Below are 16,353 nucleotides of genomic sequence, written 5' to 3' on the forward strand. Positions count from 1 at the left end.
TGCAAGGTGGAGTTCTCACAGGGTCCAACACACAGTGATATCTGGCTAAAGTGTGATTGATGAGTTTGGCTTTATATGAAAATGTGGAGGGGTTGATGGGAAATCAGTGATCACAGACAGATAGATAGATAGATAGATAGATAGATAGACAGATAGATAGATAGATAGATAGATAGATAGATAGATTGATAGATAGATATATAGATAGATAGATAGATAGATAGATAGATAGATAGATAGACAGATAAAAAAACATGTCTTTATAATATTGAAATGGGGGCTTTTAAGGTAAGAGTACTCCACCTACTGAAGTGGTACTTCTCTAGGTCTGTTTCCTCCCTCTGTTGTTCTTTGCAGTGAAGCACTCATTTGTCTATGCCGTCGGTTTTATGTCTTGTCTGCCTTTTAATGTCTGAAAAGAGCAATTTTTATGATCGCTGACAACATGAGTTACATAACCACTTTTGAGCACATCTTAGTGAAATTGAACGGGTGTAGGTTTTTGTTTAATGGATGATACATCCAGACACTTGTTGTTGTCTTTCTCAACCAGAATGAGGTCGCCAAGTGACAGAAACTGTCCAGGCCCAGCTTTTCTTCTCCATGCCCTTACTCTGACATACCTCATTAACCATCTATCAAATCCCTGAGCAGAACAGAACTCTCTAACAGTGCACAAAAAATTTGATTAAAATGAAATTACATTATGAGGGTCAAATTATGACTCAGCATTTAAAGGAGCAATATGTAGCACTGACGGCTAGTGTTTAAAACGGGTATAACAGCAGTCCAAATTCAAAACATTGGAGCTGTATCCCGTCCGCTCCTCCGCCGTGACTGATAGCAGTTAGTACACGTTTTTTGCAATTTGAGGGTTACCTTCTAGACACAACTGCGTTACCTTCTAACCAGCAGTAGTCGGAATCGCTTCACTGTGAGTCTCAAAACACTCGCTGCCTTGATAACCCAGCTGCACACGGACCACAGAGAGATGTGCCGAGGCTTTTCAGGTCGGGTAGAATCTAACGTTAGCAATATCTCTGTTGATCCAGTTGGTTTGCTTGCTTCCATGGCTGCAGAAGGCTGTGTTTGCGTGCCAATTTGCTTGATATGTGGCAACGGGGTGTCCAAATGGGCAGTGGACGGGATCACACAGATCCAAAACAAAAACAGTAATACCATACTGAGCTTTCTTGTGTCCCGCAACATCAACTTCCTTTTGACATCCTGGCTGAGCTCACAGCAAGCGACAGGTGACAGTGAACACATGGCCACAGCACGACATTGTTATTTTAAATGACTTTGACTAAAATATACTGGATATAACAGGAGAGACAGCAAAACAGGATCGTGCAAGTAAATGTCCTTCAAATAACCTTGGGAAAAAAAGGACAGTTAGTAGGTAATAATATGGCGTGTCACAAAAAAATAAATATTCTCTTTAAATAATAGTACATGTCAAAGCTGTTCTTGAGTAAATTTGCTTTACACTGCTGAGATGCAGATACTCAAAAGCATGAAAGGCCCCATGGGCCTCATGGAAACCTGCAGGGAGTGGAAGTAAACTATTAAAGCCTCAGACAGTGTACTGGTGTTGACTTACAACCTAAATTAAACTCCATCTTAACACATTTTCAGCTATTACTTTTGTGACACACATGAACTTTGGAGTCTTCTCACGAGAGGCAGTGAAGTGGAAACTTTAACTTTAGATATAAAATATAAATCCGAATTTACTGGATTACTTGAATTTACTTGACAACACATCGTAAGGCACAACAGCTGTGAGCAGGACGTCTATCAGCGTGCATTGCGACTTATACTTCCTGCTTATGAAGGAGAGCAACGAGAATGTCCCACAGGTTGCCTATTTATACCCTCCCCCCTTAAAAAGGAGTGCCTTCCACAGCTGCGAGTGTAACTTATAGTGAAGTGCTCGTGAGCAGGGATCAGTTTAGAGGCTATAGACCTGATGTCACAGTTAAGTGCGGTCGCCACAATCAGTCCCCCATGGGTGACAAACACACAACAGTCAGCATCTACCATTACATATTCACTTGTTTTTACTGCTGAAGATTCAAGAGAAGCGAAGCAATATCATATTTTTTTAAGGTGTTGTGAGGTTAATTAACCAAAAAAAACTGTATGAAATCGAAATATTGTTACAAACTTGTCCACAGAGAACCAGAAGACCTGACATCTAGTCGAAAAAGTCAAGGTCAACACATTCTCACTCCCAACTTGACAAATACCGCTGCTCGGTCAGTGCCCCCTGGCATAGGAGATGGTGTCCACTCAAAATAAACTTCCGTTTTCACAGGAAGTTAGGTTTAGGCTACACAACCACTTAGGTATAGGGTTAGGAAACGGTCATGGTTGACCTTAACTTCACTGACCAATGACTCACGTGACTCACAGGACTGACGATACCGACGAGTCACTTGAAAGACTCATATGACAAAATAAGTCAACATTACTTTTAGTTTCACACTGGACACGAACAGCGGACTCCTGGTTGAAAATCTTATGTTTGTTTGACCCATCCAACACCCCTCCCGCCCGCCCGGTCTCTCACGCTCTTAATACTACTTCACTTCACTTGCTCTGGCCGTCGGAAAACGGCACGGGTGGGTTTACACTAGAGTTAGTTAAAAAAGCCTCATCACATACAGTCGCTAAAGGGTGCCCCGTGCGTCGGTATCCGATGCCGAGGCGAGCTCCCCAATTGGTGGTACTTGATGAGTTGGGAGTGAGACCTGGTTACCAAAGTCAGTAGGCCTCCTCCTTTGGGAACCATAAATGTCTGTTTAAAATTTCAAGGCAATCCATTGAATAGTTGTTGAGAAATTTCAGTCTGGACCAAAGTATTGGACTGACAGACCGGCCATTAGAGCCAAGCAGCTAGCATTGTTAAAAGTGTCATAGGACAAACAATTATATGCACTGACAAAAATGACCTAAACATCTCCATTTTGGCTCTGTCTGTTCTCTTTGTGCTTATTTGTTTTTGGACACTTCTGGGCTTCTTCTGCCATCCCCATTTTTTAAAAAACACAATCATATGAATTATGGATTATATCCTTGAGCGAAGTCTATACTCACAGAAAGAGTGCATAAAGGTCTAGAAAAGTCTCATGTGCTTCTACTAGAGATTTTATGGCGGGCCAGTCCCAAGGTGCCGTGGACTTGCTAGAACTGTACATCAAAGTCTGTGACAGAAAGATTGGGGCGAGACAGACTCTGAGCGGAGGGAGGAAGAAGAAGAGAGAGACGTGGAAGTGGAAAGAGATACATTGGGGCGCAGTGACACGCACATACACCGTGTAACATTGATTAATTACGAGTCATCCATTACCGTCATTGGTTTTACTGTCTAGAGTGATATTGGCAAGTCCTCCAAACTAAATAATGTTATTGGAAACATGATTCACAGTGCAGCTCATGCACACTGGCAGGCTAAATAGGGTTTACAAAAGTTTGTACACTATTTATGCATGGTGGTATATCCCGAGGGGAAATAAAATTCTATGTTAAACACTACAAACAGAATTTTCAGGAGTCAGTAAAAGGACAGTATCTCTCACTAGTCACTGCTACACCAGACTGGACATGAATAGAGCAGCAGAACCTGCTCGGAAAATAAAAAAGGAAAAAAAAAAAAAAAATCACTGTGGATTTTTTATCTGTTTTCATAGAATGGAGAGCATATGGAAGGGAATTTAGACAGATGCCAATTGTCGAGTCACTCTGCCAAATGATCTGATTGGTCAAACATGATTTCCAACATAATTAGGTGGCTTATACTGTAGTTATATAGGGAGATGCCATGCCATGTTGATTCTTACTTATGGTATTATAATGATTTTGCATAATGCATGTTTTTCCTTGCATAAATGGTAAGGTAATGGTTGTACCAAAGATATGAGACCCTAGAGTGTGTCTTTTTTCAGTATTTGTATAGATGATGGGAATGTCTTTTGATAGAAGTAACTTTCCATATTAATCTTGCACCTATAATCAAAGTGCAGAGCTCATGTATATTTATTTATTTAAAAATGATCCCCATTAGCTGATACCAATGGCACCAGCTAGTCTTCCTGGGCTCCGAAATCAAGTACATTACATTTATCACATACATACTATATACAACATCATATCTGTGTTACATTAATAACGTTCAAATTTTCCAAACATGTATAAATTTCACATTCATACACATCTTCCACAACTATTTAGCCTCAAGGCCCATCATCAGGGAAAAGGAACAAAAGAAAAACCAAACATTGGTAACATATGTTATCACTATACATACTTTAACTTTACTAGGACAAGGTGTTGAATCAGTGGTGGACTCGTGGGCAGGGGTGAGAAAAAATAAAAAGGGCACCAGCTGCATGCAGTGGGGCACTAGCGTGCAGAAAGGTTTCTGGAATCTAGGGCAGCCTTTATGGCACTTCATCACATTTTCTCCACTGGAAGGGCACCCTAGAGGGCACTGCATCAGGTTTTCTCCACTGAAAGGGTACCCTAGAGGGCAATAAATCCCATTTTCTCTACTGGAAGGGCACCCTAGAGGACACTGCATCAGGTTTTCTCCACTGAAAGTGACCCTAGAAGGCAATAAATCCCATTTTCTCTACTGGAAGGGCACCCTAGAGGACACTGCATCATGTTTTCTCCACTGAAAGTGACCCTAGAAGGCAATAAATCCCATTTTCTCTACTGGAAGGGCACCCTAGAGGACACTGCATCATGTTTTCTCCACTGAAAGTGACCCTAGAGGACAATAAATCCCATTTTCTCTACTGGAAGGGCACCCTAGAGGGCACTGCATCAGGTTTTCTCCACTGAAAGGGTACCCTAGAGGGCAATAAATCCCATTTTCTCTACTGGAAGGGCACCCTAGAGGACACTGCATCATGTTTTCTCCACTGAAAGTGACCCTAGAAGGCAATAAATCCCATTTTCTCTATTGGAAGGGTACTCTAGAGGGCACTGCATCATGTTTTCTCCACTGAAAGTGACCCTAGAGGGCAATAAATCCCATTTTCTCTACTGGAAGGGCACCCTAGAGGACACTGCATCATGTTTTCTCCACTGAAAGTGACCCTAGAGGACAATAAATCCCATTTTCTCTACTGGAAGGGCACCCTAGAGGGCACTGCATCATGTTTTCTCCACTGAAAGTGACCCTAGAGGGCAATACATCCCATTTTCTCTACTGGAAGGGCACCCTTTAGGGCACTGCATCATGTTTCTTCCACTGAAAGTGACCCTAGAGGGCAATAAATCACATTTTCTCTACTGGAAGGGCACCCTAGAGGGCACTGCATCATGTTTTCTCCATTTAAGAGCACCCTAGATGACACTTTATCACATTTTCTCCATTTAAGGGCACCCTAGAGAGAACTTTATCATGTTTTCTCTACTGGAAGGGCATCCTAGAGGGAACTTTATCATGTTTTCTCTACTGGAAGGGCACCCTAGAGGACACTGCATCATGTTTTCTCCACTGAAAGTGACCCTAGAGGACAATAAATCCCATTTTCTCTACTGGAAGGGCACCCTAGAGGGCACTGCATCATGTTTTCTCCACTGAAAGTGACCCTAGAGGGCAATACATCCCATTTTCTCTACTGGAAGGGCACCCTTTAGGGCACTGCATCATGTTTCTTCCACTGAAAGTGACCCTAGAGGGCAATAAATCACATTTTCTCTACTGGAAGGGCACCCTAGAGGGCACTGCATCATGTTTTCTCCATTTAAGGGCACCCTAGATGACACTTTATCACATTTTCTCCATTTAAGGGCACCCTAGAGAGAACTTTATCATGTTTTCTCTACTGGAAGGGCACCCTAGGGGGCACTTTATCATGTTTTCTCTACTCGAACGGAACCCTTGAGGGGACTGCGTCATGTCTTCTCCATTTACAGGTATCCTAAAGGCCACTGCATCATGTTTGATCTTCCATTAGTGCATCCAAGACCAAGCACTTTTGCGGTGTTATTTTCAAACATTCCCCACTGCCCCCTCCCTGAGTCCACCAGTGTGTTCAATCATCCTTATTCATAGAATCCACATTCACAGCATTCATATTCCACAGATGTTTTCACATCTTCACGATTCAGCTTGAACACACAGGTTAACATGAAAGACAACGATAAAAAGCAAAGAGATTAATGTTGTGTTGATCTAAGAATGCATTACCATTTAAACAATATTTACAACACCGTCTCCATACTCAAACAGCATCCCACTCCTTGGTGATACTACAGACTTTTACAGTATGCAACGGTAAAGACAGATATGACAATGTTCATCTATCTTTTGAATTTTAACCTCAGCAGTGCAAGAGGCCTGCGGGCAACTTGGCACAAAATGCTGCTATAAATATTAAAATGCGTACATTATAATGGCAGCCAACAAACTCAATTCAGTCCGCGTCCACCCTGGGCAATGGGCTTTCCTATAATTATACGATCTGACCAAAGAAAATGAGCTAGCATTCTCAGGGAAATAGTCGGAAGATGGTGAAGCACTTCAGGTAAAACGTGCACAGCAGACTGAGATGAGTAAATTGATGTTTTAACCTTCTGTTAATGTAAAACTGAATGACTGAAGCTTCCATTTTGCCAGCAGACATGCTGTGAGACTCAATATTCAGATGCTACAATTATCATAATATTGTGACTATACAACAAGTCTAACTGGGACTGGAGGCGGTAAACTTGAGAAGTTTTAAGCTTTCAGCACTAAGACAGCAGAACTAAAACCTATTTTTCATGTCATTTCTCTTCTGGACCAATGATGAACGACTGCTGTAATGGATCTGAATAAGAAATGGAGGTACGTGTATTTGTGCTTGTGTGTCTGTTTTTACCAAGAATGAAAGCATGGTGAATCAGCCATCAACCATCAGTCGGTCCATTATACGGTTAATATGCTACAGGGGCATGTAGCTCTTAGCGATTGTTAGTCATTACAGTATGTTCCTTTATTACCTGGTGGATTTTAATATAATGCAACACAGAAGAAATACATAAGTACATTAGTCTTTTTCTCGGATGAAGAAAGCAGTGGGATGATACTGCTGCTTCATGTAATAATTATCTCTGCAGCTCAGCAAATTGTTTTGTGCTTCCCTCTGATGTTTTCTCAAATGTGGTGAAAATAGAAGTGTAATGAGGGGTACAAAATAAAACATCTTTGCATTTCAGAAACATATGCAGTTTCTCTACTTCGGTGACCTAGCTTCTGCTGATATGTATATTTAATTGGGTGTAATTTAACTCTTTGAATGCTCATTGTCCATATCTTAATTGAAAGCCTGTATTGTTATTATTATTACAGTGTCAGTAGCAGCAGTGGGGGTAGTAGCAATATTTGTTCCTGCTTTCTGGAAAATGTATCGGATTGGCATCTTTACCTGACCTTAAACGATGACAAAGATTATAAATCTGATGTTGATTAACTGAGGTTTGGACAGGAAGTGATTCAATGACCTTTTGTAGTGATCTAGTTTGAGATTTCTCTCCAGTGATGACAGTGAAAGAGCAACCAAAAACAGTCAGTTTCAAGACTAAATGTCTCAGTTTGGACCAGGGCAAATATAAAGATACTTAGATTGTGGTTTTAGACTGGATGCTCTCTGTTTCTTTGATATTACAGATGTATCAGTTATGAATTCCCTACAAAGTTCAGATTACGAAAAAAACTTCGTGAAATTGAATCATGCAAACGAGTCTAAGCAGACAACTGTTCCACAACTCTGGATGCAAAGTCCCAACTTTACTGTGTGTGTATGGTTTGTGGTAATTTGATAAATTAAAAATTTGTGATGACAATCACTTAGGTACAATAGGTGCTTAGAGCTAAGTGCTAACATGCTGATGTTAAGCAGGCATGATGTTTAACATGTTCACCCTCTTAGTTCAGCGTGATCGCATGCTATTGTTTGCTAATTGGCACAAAAATTAGGCTACAGTTGAGGAAATGTCATTAGTTTTGCAAACAGTGAGTCCCCGCTTGCAGTGACACTGTGAGGACAGGGACAGTGCAGGTGTGGAAGACTGGAATATGCTGACCAATCACAGCAGACTGGGCTTTTTCTGGAGAGGTGCTTAAAGAGACAGGCGCTAAAACTGAGCATTTCAGACAGAGGGTGAATACAGGTATATTCAGACAGATAGTATGGGAATTTTTTTTTTTTTTATTTAACATTAAGGCATGTAAACATGCTCTAGCAGAACCCCAAATTACACGTATGAAATTGAAAATGAGCATGACTCATCTTACTTCTTTTTTTTTTTAGCCTCAGGGCACCAAAAGGCTGTAATCTTGCAATGCCATGACTCATATGATGAGGATGATCAGATAGGTCAGACTGGTTAGATTTAGGCATATACACAGAAAAACACAACTAGCCTGAAGCATAAGCAAAATAAAAAAGGATAGGTCTCCTCTTGTTTAAGAAATAGATTCTGAATTCGTTTTTACATCTGTTGAGATAAAGATGAAATTCATTAGAGTTCAAAACTGGATTCGCTCCGAGGCAAGTCTGCCCTTACCAAAAAGATGTTTATTCAAGTGTGCTATTAGTATACTTCTTTTAAACTTAAATAAGAGAGTATACTTTCAGTTTATTTTTTATGTACTTATCAGAGATATACTTAACAAAAGTGTACATAAGTATATTTGGCTCATACTGACAAGTATACAGAAAAGTCTAAGTATACTTGTCTTACACTGACAAGTATACAGAAAATCAAGTACACTTGGCTCATACTGACAAGTATACAGAAAAGTCTAACTACACTTGGCTTATACTGCCAAGTATACAGAAAAGTCTAACTACACTTGGCTTATACTGACAAGTATACAGAAAAGTCTAAGTACACTTGGCTTACACTGACAAGTATACAGAGAAGTCAAAGTATAATTGGCTTATACTGACAAGTATACAGAGAAGTCTAAGTACACTTGGCTTACACTGACAAGTATACAGAGAAGTCAAAGTATAATTGGCTTACACTGACAAGTATACAGAGAAGTCAAAGTATAATTGGCTTATACTGACAAGTATACAGAAAAGTCTAAGTACACTTGGCTTATACTGACAAGTATAAAGAAAAGTCTAAGTATACTTGGCTTATAGTCCTACTTGTACTTATTATTCGGATCAAGATAATACTTAAGAAAAGTATAATTAAGTATTCTTGCCTTATAGGCCAACAGAAAGGTATACTTGGCTTATACTGACAAGTATACAGAAAAGTCTAAGTACACTTGGCTCATACTGACAAGTATACAGAGAAGTATACTTGGCTTTTAGATCGAGATATACTTAAGAAAAGTATAATTAAGTATTCTTGCCTTATAGGCCTACAGAAAGGTATACTTGGCTTGTAGCTGTGTGTTTTTTTTTTTAACCCATAAGAACCCACGGTGACATAGGTGTCACACGCCCTTTAAACGTTCTGGAAAGTTCCTTATAAAGCTTTATCCTTGACTTTAACTCATGTGACACATACTGAACATCCTGATGGGTCATGTGACAGGTCATGTGATTTTGTGTTTCCATAGCAACATTTCCAAGATGTCTGTGTGCCAGGTTAGCACATGTGACAGAACTAGCTAAATTGAAAAAGCTTATTTTTTTGTTGCTAAAGGTAAGAATCAAGCCATTTAAGAATTGTAATACTTAAATAACATGTCCTTTATTACATTTAACCTGTTGTGATCACATTTCTTGAACAAATTGATATAAAACAAATCAGATGAATATCGTTGAGACATATATGTCACATCGGGCCTTTAACCTGAACCTGATGTGACATTAATGTCACATTAAGAAAAATTATTATGATCTGCTCAGTTAATTTAGCTGATTCAATGATATTTAGTTAATACATTTTATATTGTTCAATTCAGGGCATATTAAAACAAATGTTAACAAAAAATCATGTTATATTAATTAAATTATTAATAAAATGTATAAGGAAACAATTTTCGCCTATCAGTAAATAAAATAAACAGACAAACAAGATTGTTCTACCCTATATCAGTTATATTTCAATGCCATTTTATTTTTTCTGTAGTATGGATAACAAGAAGCAATACAGTGTTCAGGATGCACTGGCAGTCATCCAGGGAGATGACAGTGATTTTTGTGTTGTAAAACAAATCTGAAAAAAAAGATTTTGTTGTTAAACCTAAGAAGTAAAGTTATAATTTTGTGGAAATGCAAATAAAAAGACAAGTTTTTGTTACCAAAACACAAAAATACTGTCAGGCTGATTTATGTTCAAATGAAGAATAAATTTACCATAAACGCCCAATGTGACGTAATATGTAACTTTACAGGTCTTTAAAGAAATTTTGAAAAAAAATTCAGAAATGTGTTCTATGTGGTTTATTTAGTCTGTATTATATCCCCCATCATTTTCCTTGAAGGAGAAATGGGTTCTTATGGGTTAAATAGAGTAGCCTATTAAAGTGTGTGAGCTGAGCATATTTGTCAGATGATAGAGCAACAAATAGTTTGATGTCTTTTTGGTCCATCTTCAAGACGCTCAAATTACGCACGAGGCGCGTCATGAATCCGCGTTAGTGTTCAAGTGGGCTTAAAAAGGCGCTGAACTCCCCTCCTCTTCCTCTCCTCTCTAACCCTCCCTCCCTCCTTTCTATGAACCCCTTCAGGCCAAATACTCATTTACTCTCACTGTGTGTGCGTCAACGCGCCGTCTCTCCTGCCGCTGCTGCTGCTCGGGAACCAAAAAAACCGCACGCAGCTGCTTTCATTTTCCAGAGCTGGAGAGACTGAACGAGCAGGAGCAGGAGAGGAGCTCTCCGCTTCTCGCTGCAGGCAGGGGATATCTGCCTCTGATGGACTTGATATAAGGACAAGAAGACACGTTTTTCATGCGATAATGACCACGTAAGGTGGCAGTTACAAGTGGGGGGAAAACAAACTTGTAAATCCTAAAAAAAACACCGGGTTTTTAATGTGTTTTATGTGTTTGCGCTCAACAGTGAGGTAGACGCGGGCGCATTTTGACCGGAGTGTCGGTGTGTGATTTTTTTTACCCCCGTGGTGGATGCGGCTGTCTGAGGGGTCGGTGTCTGAGCCCTGCTGCGGGACCAGCCTGTCATAGCTGGGCATCATCATGCTTTCTCTGGGTCTTCACAAGTGGATGAGGAATATTTCCCCGGAGATGTTGCTGTTGGTGCAGATCTTGTGGTTTTTACCTCTGACTGGAGCGGCTCCGTCTCAGACTACCGAGCAGCTGGACACCGGGGTGGTAAGTTTTACACCTTTTTTTTCTGCAGGAAGTTTTGCTACCACTTTGAGACATGCAGGGTGGGAAGTTTTCCACTTGATAACCACCACTGGACATGTTGTGGTGCGTTTTTTTGTGCCAGACGCATCTCTTAGAAAGGTCAGTTTATACCCTATACTTTTGGATGTGGGAGTCTGTCTTCTGCATATACTTGATCTGCATTTTAACACCTTACAGTAGAAGCTCCACTTTTCAGTTTTTTGATGTGATGGAAAATAAAATCAGATCCCCTGTTAATGGCTTGCAATAAATAAATGTAAATGTATTTGCCTTGGCTGAGCATATCGACCTCCTCCACAGCATGCTGACATGGTTTATATCCTGCACTGATGGATGGCAAACGGGGCTCACTTCCAGCACTGTGCCAAAACCAAGCCATTGGCTATTTCCTCCTCCTCTCTGCCAGGCCTCTAAAAGACTGTAAAATCCTCCTGAGTAAAAAAAGAGTCTTCCAATTACTTTTTTTGTGTGATTTCCTTCCTATTTAGGGTTAAAAGAAAATCTTACAATTTAGGCTTTTTGACCTTTATTTTTTATTTTACAGCATGTCCACTGTAGTGGATCACAGGACCATTTCAGTGTGAAAAGACTAAAAGAAAATGAACAAATTATGGCCGTAGAGTGATATTAAACCAAGAATACCTTCAACTTGATTAAAAAAAACCCACATGCCATATCACTGGAAAGCCCATGATGTCCTCTTTACAATACACCAGGGGTTGATAGAGTAAGTCAAAAGAGTAAGAGGATATGCATGTGGACAAAATGTCCACTACAGAGGACTCATGTCAATGGGCTGGGTCTCAGGAGGATATGATGCCAAATATATGTTAGTGGCTTTAACATAGGGTTGTTTAACATGTGATGTGATGAAGAAGCAGCAGATCCAGGACTGTTTTGAATGACAAGATATTCACAATTAAAGGGTGTGAGTTTAATATAGTAGTAAATGACAACTGTGAAAATATGGAGCAAATTCTATTTTATGAATATTCACCTAATTAGTTTTGCTTATGGATGCTTTATGAACTGCAAATTAAAGGTATAGGGTGAGTTGCGGTACTGTGGGACACTGACTAATGTGGGACACCTAAGCTTCCAGCTGGTGTAGGTCTTCCTTAAACAAATACAAGTCAATAAAACTCTTGGTTAAGCTTGGGCAAGCTGTGCTGTCATGTGTTTCAAAATCACATGACTTCTTATAAATGTCCAATCCTAGATTAGGATGGAGCAGTCTTCAGACAGGAAGCAGCCTGTGTGAAGACCACGGGTCAGTGACACTAGTGTAACTTAATATTAAGGGTATAAATGTCTTATAAATGAAAACAGTCCTGCTCGTTTTTTATAAGGATATGTCCATGATATGTTTGTTCATCAAAAAGTATTATAATATCTTGTAAATATACTCTATATTTATTATTTCAATCACATTTTCCATTGTCCCACTTTACTCAGTGCTGTTATGGTTGTTCCCTGTATAGTGAAATAATAATAAAAAAAATGTTTTTTAGCTGTACATTTAATTATGCTTTCTTTGCATAACAGATAAGATAATATAGGCTATTCAATATCATTCTAATATGCCTAAATGCTTCAAAACTATTATAGTCTTGTGTTTGTTTGATGTTGTTTGATTCTCTGTGTACCATCCACACCAGCCTTGGTTTTGTAACAGCAGTAACATCGTAAGTGGTACAATCACTGAACGTGGGATTGCACATTTAGCCTTGAGTGTTTCTGACATTAATTAAGGTTATTTAGGCCTTTTAAACAGACTTTTCAGTGTCCCACCTTGGACATGACTGTCCCAAATAAAGATTTGTCCGAGACAGCTTGGCACTAGGAGTACTGATATATCTACCATTTCTTCTACGAGTGTGATATCTGCATTTTCTTTTTTGGTTTGATTAGGACACATCCTGGGGATGCTGGAGTGGTACTGGGTGGGGATTTAATGTATTGGCTTCATGCAATATATTCCAGAAGTCGGAAATGCAAAAAGTGTGCCACATTAGGCTAACTCACCCTATTAAATGGTATTTTTATCGATAGGTTAGACCCACAACATACTTCAGCTTTGAATTTGGAGCTTTAACGAGCAGAGCGCCTGCAGATAAAACAAGTATCTGCTAATTAGCAACTCTTGAGACAACATCCCAATCGATTGTTTTTTTTTTAATGGCTCGAATATCAACATGCATTTCTCATTTGCATGAATGGATTCATGTTATACTGCTGCTCATCCCACCTCTGTATCTCTCTCTCTCTTTCTCTTCAGCTGAATTGTATCTCTTTATTTTGGGTGCAGAAGCTTGAAGATGAACCCTATTATTAAAGATATTGCCGAGGTATTGCTATTGCTGGACCACCTCCACTGACTCCCCGTGTATGTGTGCTGCCAGGAGACAGCCATTCATTTCCTTGGTCTTAGATACTCTTAGCTGCAGATATGAATCGCCCCTCAGCTCCTCAGCTTTGTTGTGGGCAGTCACATGGTGTTGTGTAGGACTTGAGCGCACAGAGAGGAGCTCTGAGTCATCTACATATTCCATCAGGTAATGGTTATAGGACATACAGGTGTAGAGGATATAACAAGGTGCACAGATGGGGATGTGCAGCGTATTACTTGTCTTGCAAGCCAGGATTATTGTACTATTGGTTAAGTACAAGGTTGCCACGGTGCAGTCAGGATACAGATCTAGATGAACATAATCACTGCTTAATATTGTTTCATTTTACTTGTTAAAAGTAGCTGCTTTAATCTTGTTTTTTCCACCGGAGATTCAACATGTTAGGTGGTTGGATGGGAATGGTGTTTGGTCAGGCGATCCTTAAAGCTGCCTTGATACTACATTATCCCTTATTAAGCTATGTTTGAGTGTGTGAGCAGAGCAAACACTTGGCTTCCTACCCATCCAGCAGAAACAGAGCAATGTGGGGCATCGCTAGAGCTATTTTTCCTCACCACACATCCAACGCAAGTAGAAAATCCACTGCTGTTTTGTTCCTGGTTTGGTTCTCCAACTATTGAGAAAACAACCTGTGCTGATTGGCCTCGAGGTATTCAACTCTGCTTATCAGCAATGTGTTTACTTCTGGCCTTCATCACGTCGTGATGTATAACTTGTGCTGTGAGCAGCGGCTCACAGTTTTTTTTTATGAATCTGCAAACCAAAACAAGAAAAAGCTTCAGAGTGCTGAATCCTTAGTCTCTATAGTGATAGGCAGCACAAACCTTTCACATATTATTGGAAAACAGTCGATTTGGTGTTGACATGCCAAATATTGCTTACTGCAGGTTTACATTTGGGGGATTTCTTTTCTAGATTTAAAAATTGAAAAATGAAAAGGCTATCTAAGTTTAGTCTAAATAGCTTTCACTTTTCAACCATATTTAGTCCACAGCGCCAAAGAAAGGTCTAGCTTCACTCATTATCATTCTGCTATAGGTGAAAAGAACGCTCTGGCTTGTTTGTATTTCTTTAAACCAATCACAATCGTCTTGGGTGGCGCTGTATGCAGCGACGGTACCCTTGCTAAATAGAGTGAAAGGGGAGGAGAATGCCTGCTGAAGTAGGCGGCCAATGGCAGGCTAACCTGTATACCAACAGTCTACATCTGGTGAGCCACACTAGCCCGGTCTTTACCTGGATGTGTGACTGATCTTTCGATCTGGGTTGGTCACCTCATGTACTGTAACGTTCAAGCAAAAACGTACTTGCCATTTCTAAGCATCTTTATAGTCCAGAAGAGTGGACTTCAATGGTTAGAAGTATGGTGGCGACTAATAATTATGATTAATCAGCCGATTATTTTCTTGATCGATCTGATTGATTGATGCACGATATATACCGGGCCCGATAAATGATCCGCTGATAATGGGAAATTTATATTATTAATGATGTATTTTTCTGATAATGAAATTATAGCCGATAATAAGAAACCAAATGCTTTCATTGACTTAACAAGTCAGTGTAAAGCTGAGACTCAATTGTATTCATGTGTGATGATGTTGGTCCCCATAGTAGCCATTTTATTGTAGTGAGAGCATTTTATTAATTTTGACCTCATTGTATAAAATGACCTGTGGTGACCTCTAGTTTAATCACAGCCACATGTAACTTTACAACCACAAACTACAGACCTAAGGCATTCAGGCGATGTATGGCTTTACTAGGTAGATTGACAATAAGGGGGTTTCTGAGCAGTTTCCAAAACAGAAACGCTCGCCATCCAATCACCGAAAAATGCAATTCTTGCAGAAATTCTTGCAGTTTTTGATACCAAATCACAGCATGGCTTTTTCTATGGTGTTCTTCAAGGTCTTGGTGACTTAATGTGGCATTTTGGAGGGATTATTTGTTATTTCTTATTAATGGCTGGAACAACTTGACACACAGTGCTGAGCTGCATCTCAAATTAATCTTCAGGTTCCCAGCTTTCAGATGATGTACACACTTATATGTGACATATACTGTTCACTATTTATCTAAGGGGTTAATGAACTAAGGGTTTCAGCTCTAGCTAGATGTTACTAGCACTCAGCCTGTGGTCGTAGTATATAGTGTTGTGTGAGTGTGTTTTGATCAAAAGCTCTGTACAATGACTCGTTTTCATCCTCGGAGCGAAAAGGGAATAGCACACCTGACTGTGATAACTGGTCTTGTTAACAAAGGCAGACACAGAATTGGAGCTCAGGTTGTTGGTTTGGTGTGAAACAGGGTTTAGGATGGCCAAGGGAGTAGGACGGACAGATGGACAGATGAACAACCGACCGCAGACGCACACCTCCCCTGCGACTGCCTGATTGACTTTTAAATAAGTCTTCTCCTGCATTGATGTGATTTGCTCTCAGCTGTTGAGAGCAGGAGGATAATTGGTTGTTGAGGGTTTTGAGTGGGTTCTGCCACATCAGCCCAGTTGTGTTCATAAGTGCTACACATTTGGGACCTTGGACCACATCAAAACAAGCGTCTACCCACAGAACCGTGCACTGATCTCCAGCTCTGCTGC

General features: G+C 40.0%; 1 protein-coding gene across 2 annotated transcripts in view; it reads left to right on the forward strand.

Annotated features, from left to right (window-relative positions):
* Nucleotides 1–10,621: 10,621 nt before the first annotated feature.
* Nucleotides 10,622–16,353, forward strand: part of LOC119478699 (matrix metalloproteinase-17-like) — an 88,288-nt gene continuing 82,556 nt past the window's right edge. Inside the window, exons 1-2 of one of the 2 annotated variants that reach the window (XM_037753611.1) lie at nucleotides 10,622–10,937; nucleotides 11,033–11,301. In XM_037753611.1, coding sequence (XP_037609539.1) covers nucleotides 11,167–11,301 — 135 coding nt within the window. In that variant the 5' untranslated portion in view covers nucleotides 10,622–10,937; nucleotides 11,033–11,166. Of the gene's footprint in view, nucleotides 11,302–16,353 lie in introns of both variants that reach the window. The other variant, XM_037753610.1, reaches the window with a different exon arrangement.

This window comes from Sebastes umbrosus, chromosome 19 (assembly GCF_015220745.1).
Source record: "Sebastes umbrosus isolate fSebUmb1 chromosome 19, fSebUmb1.pri, whole genome shotgun sequence".
NCBI classification, from domain to species: domain Eukaryota; kingdom Metazoa; phylum Chordata; class Actinopteri; order Perciformes; family Sebastidae; genus Sebastes; species Sebastes umbrosus.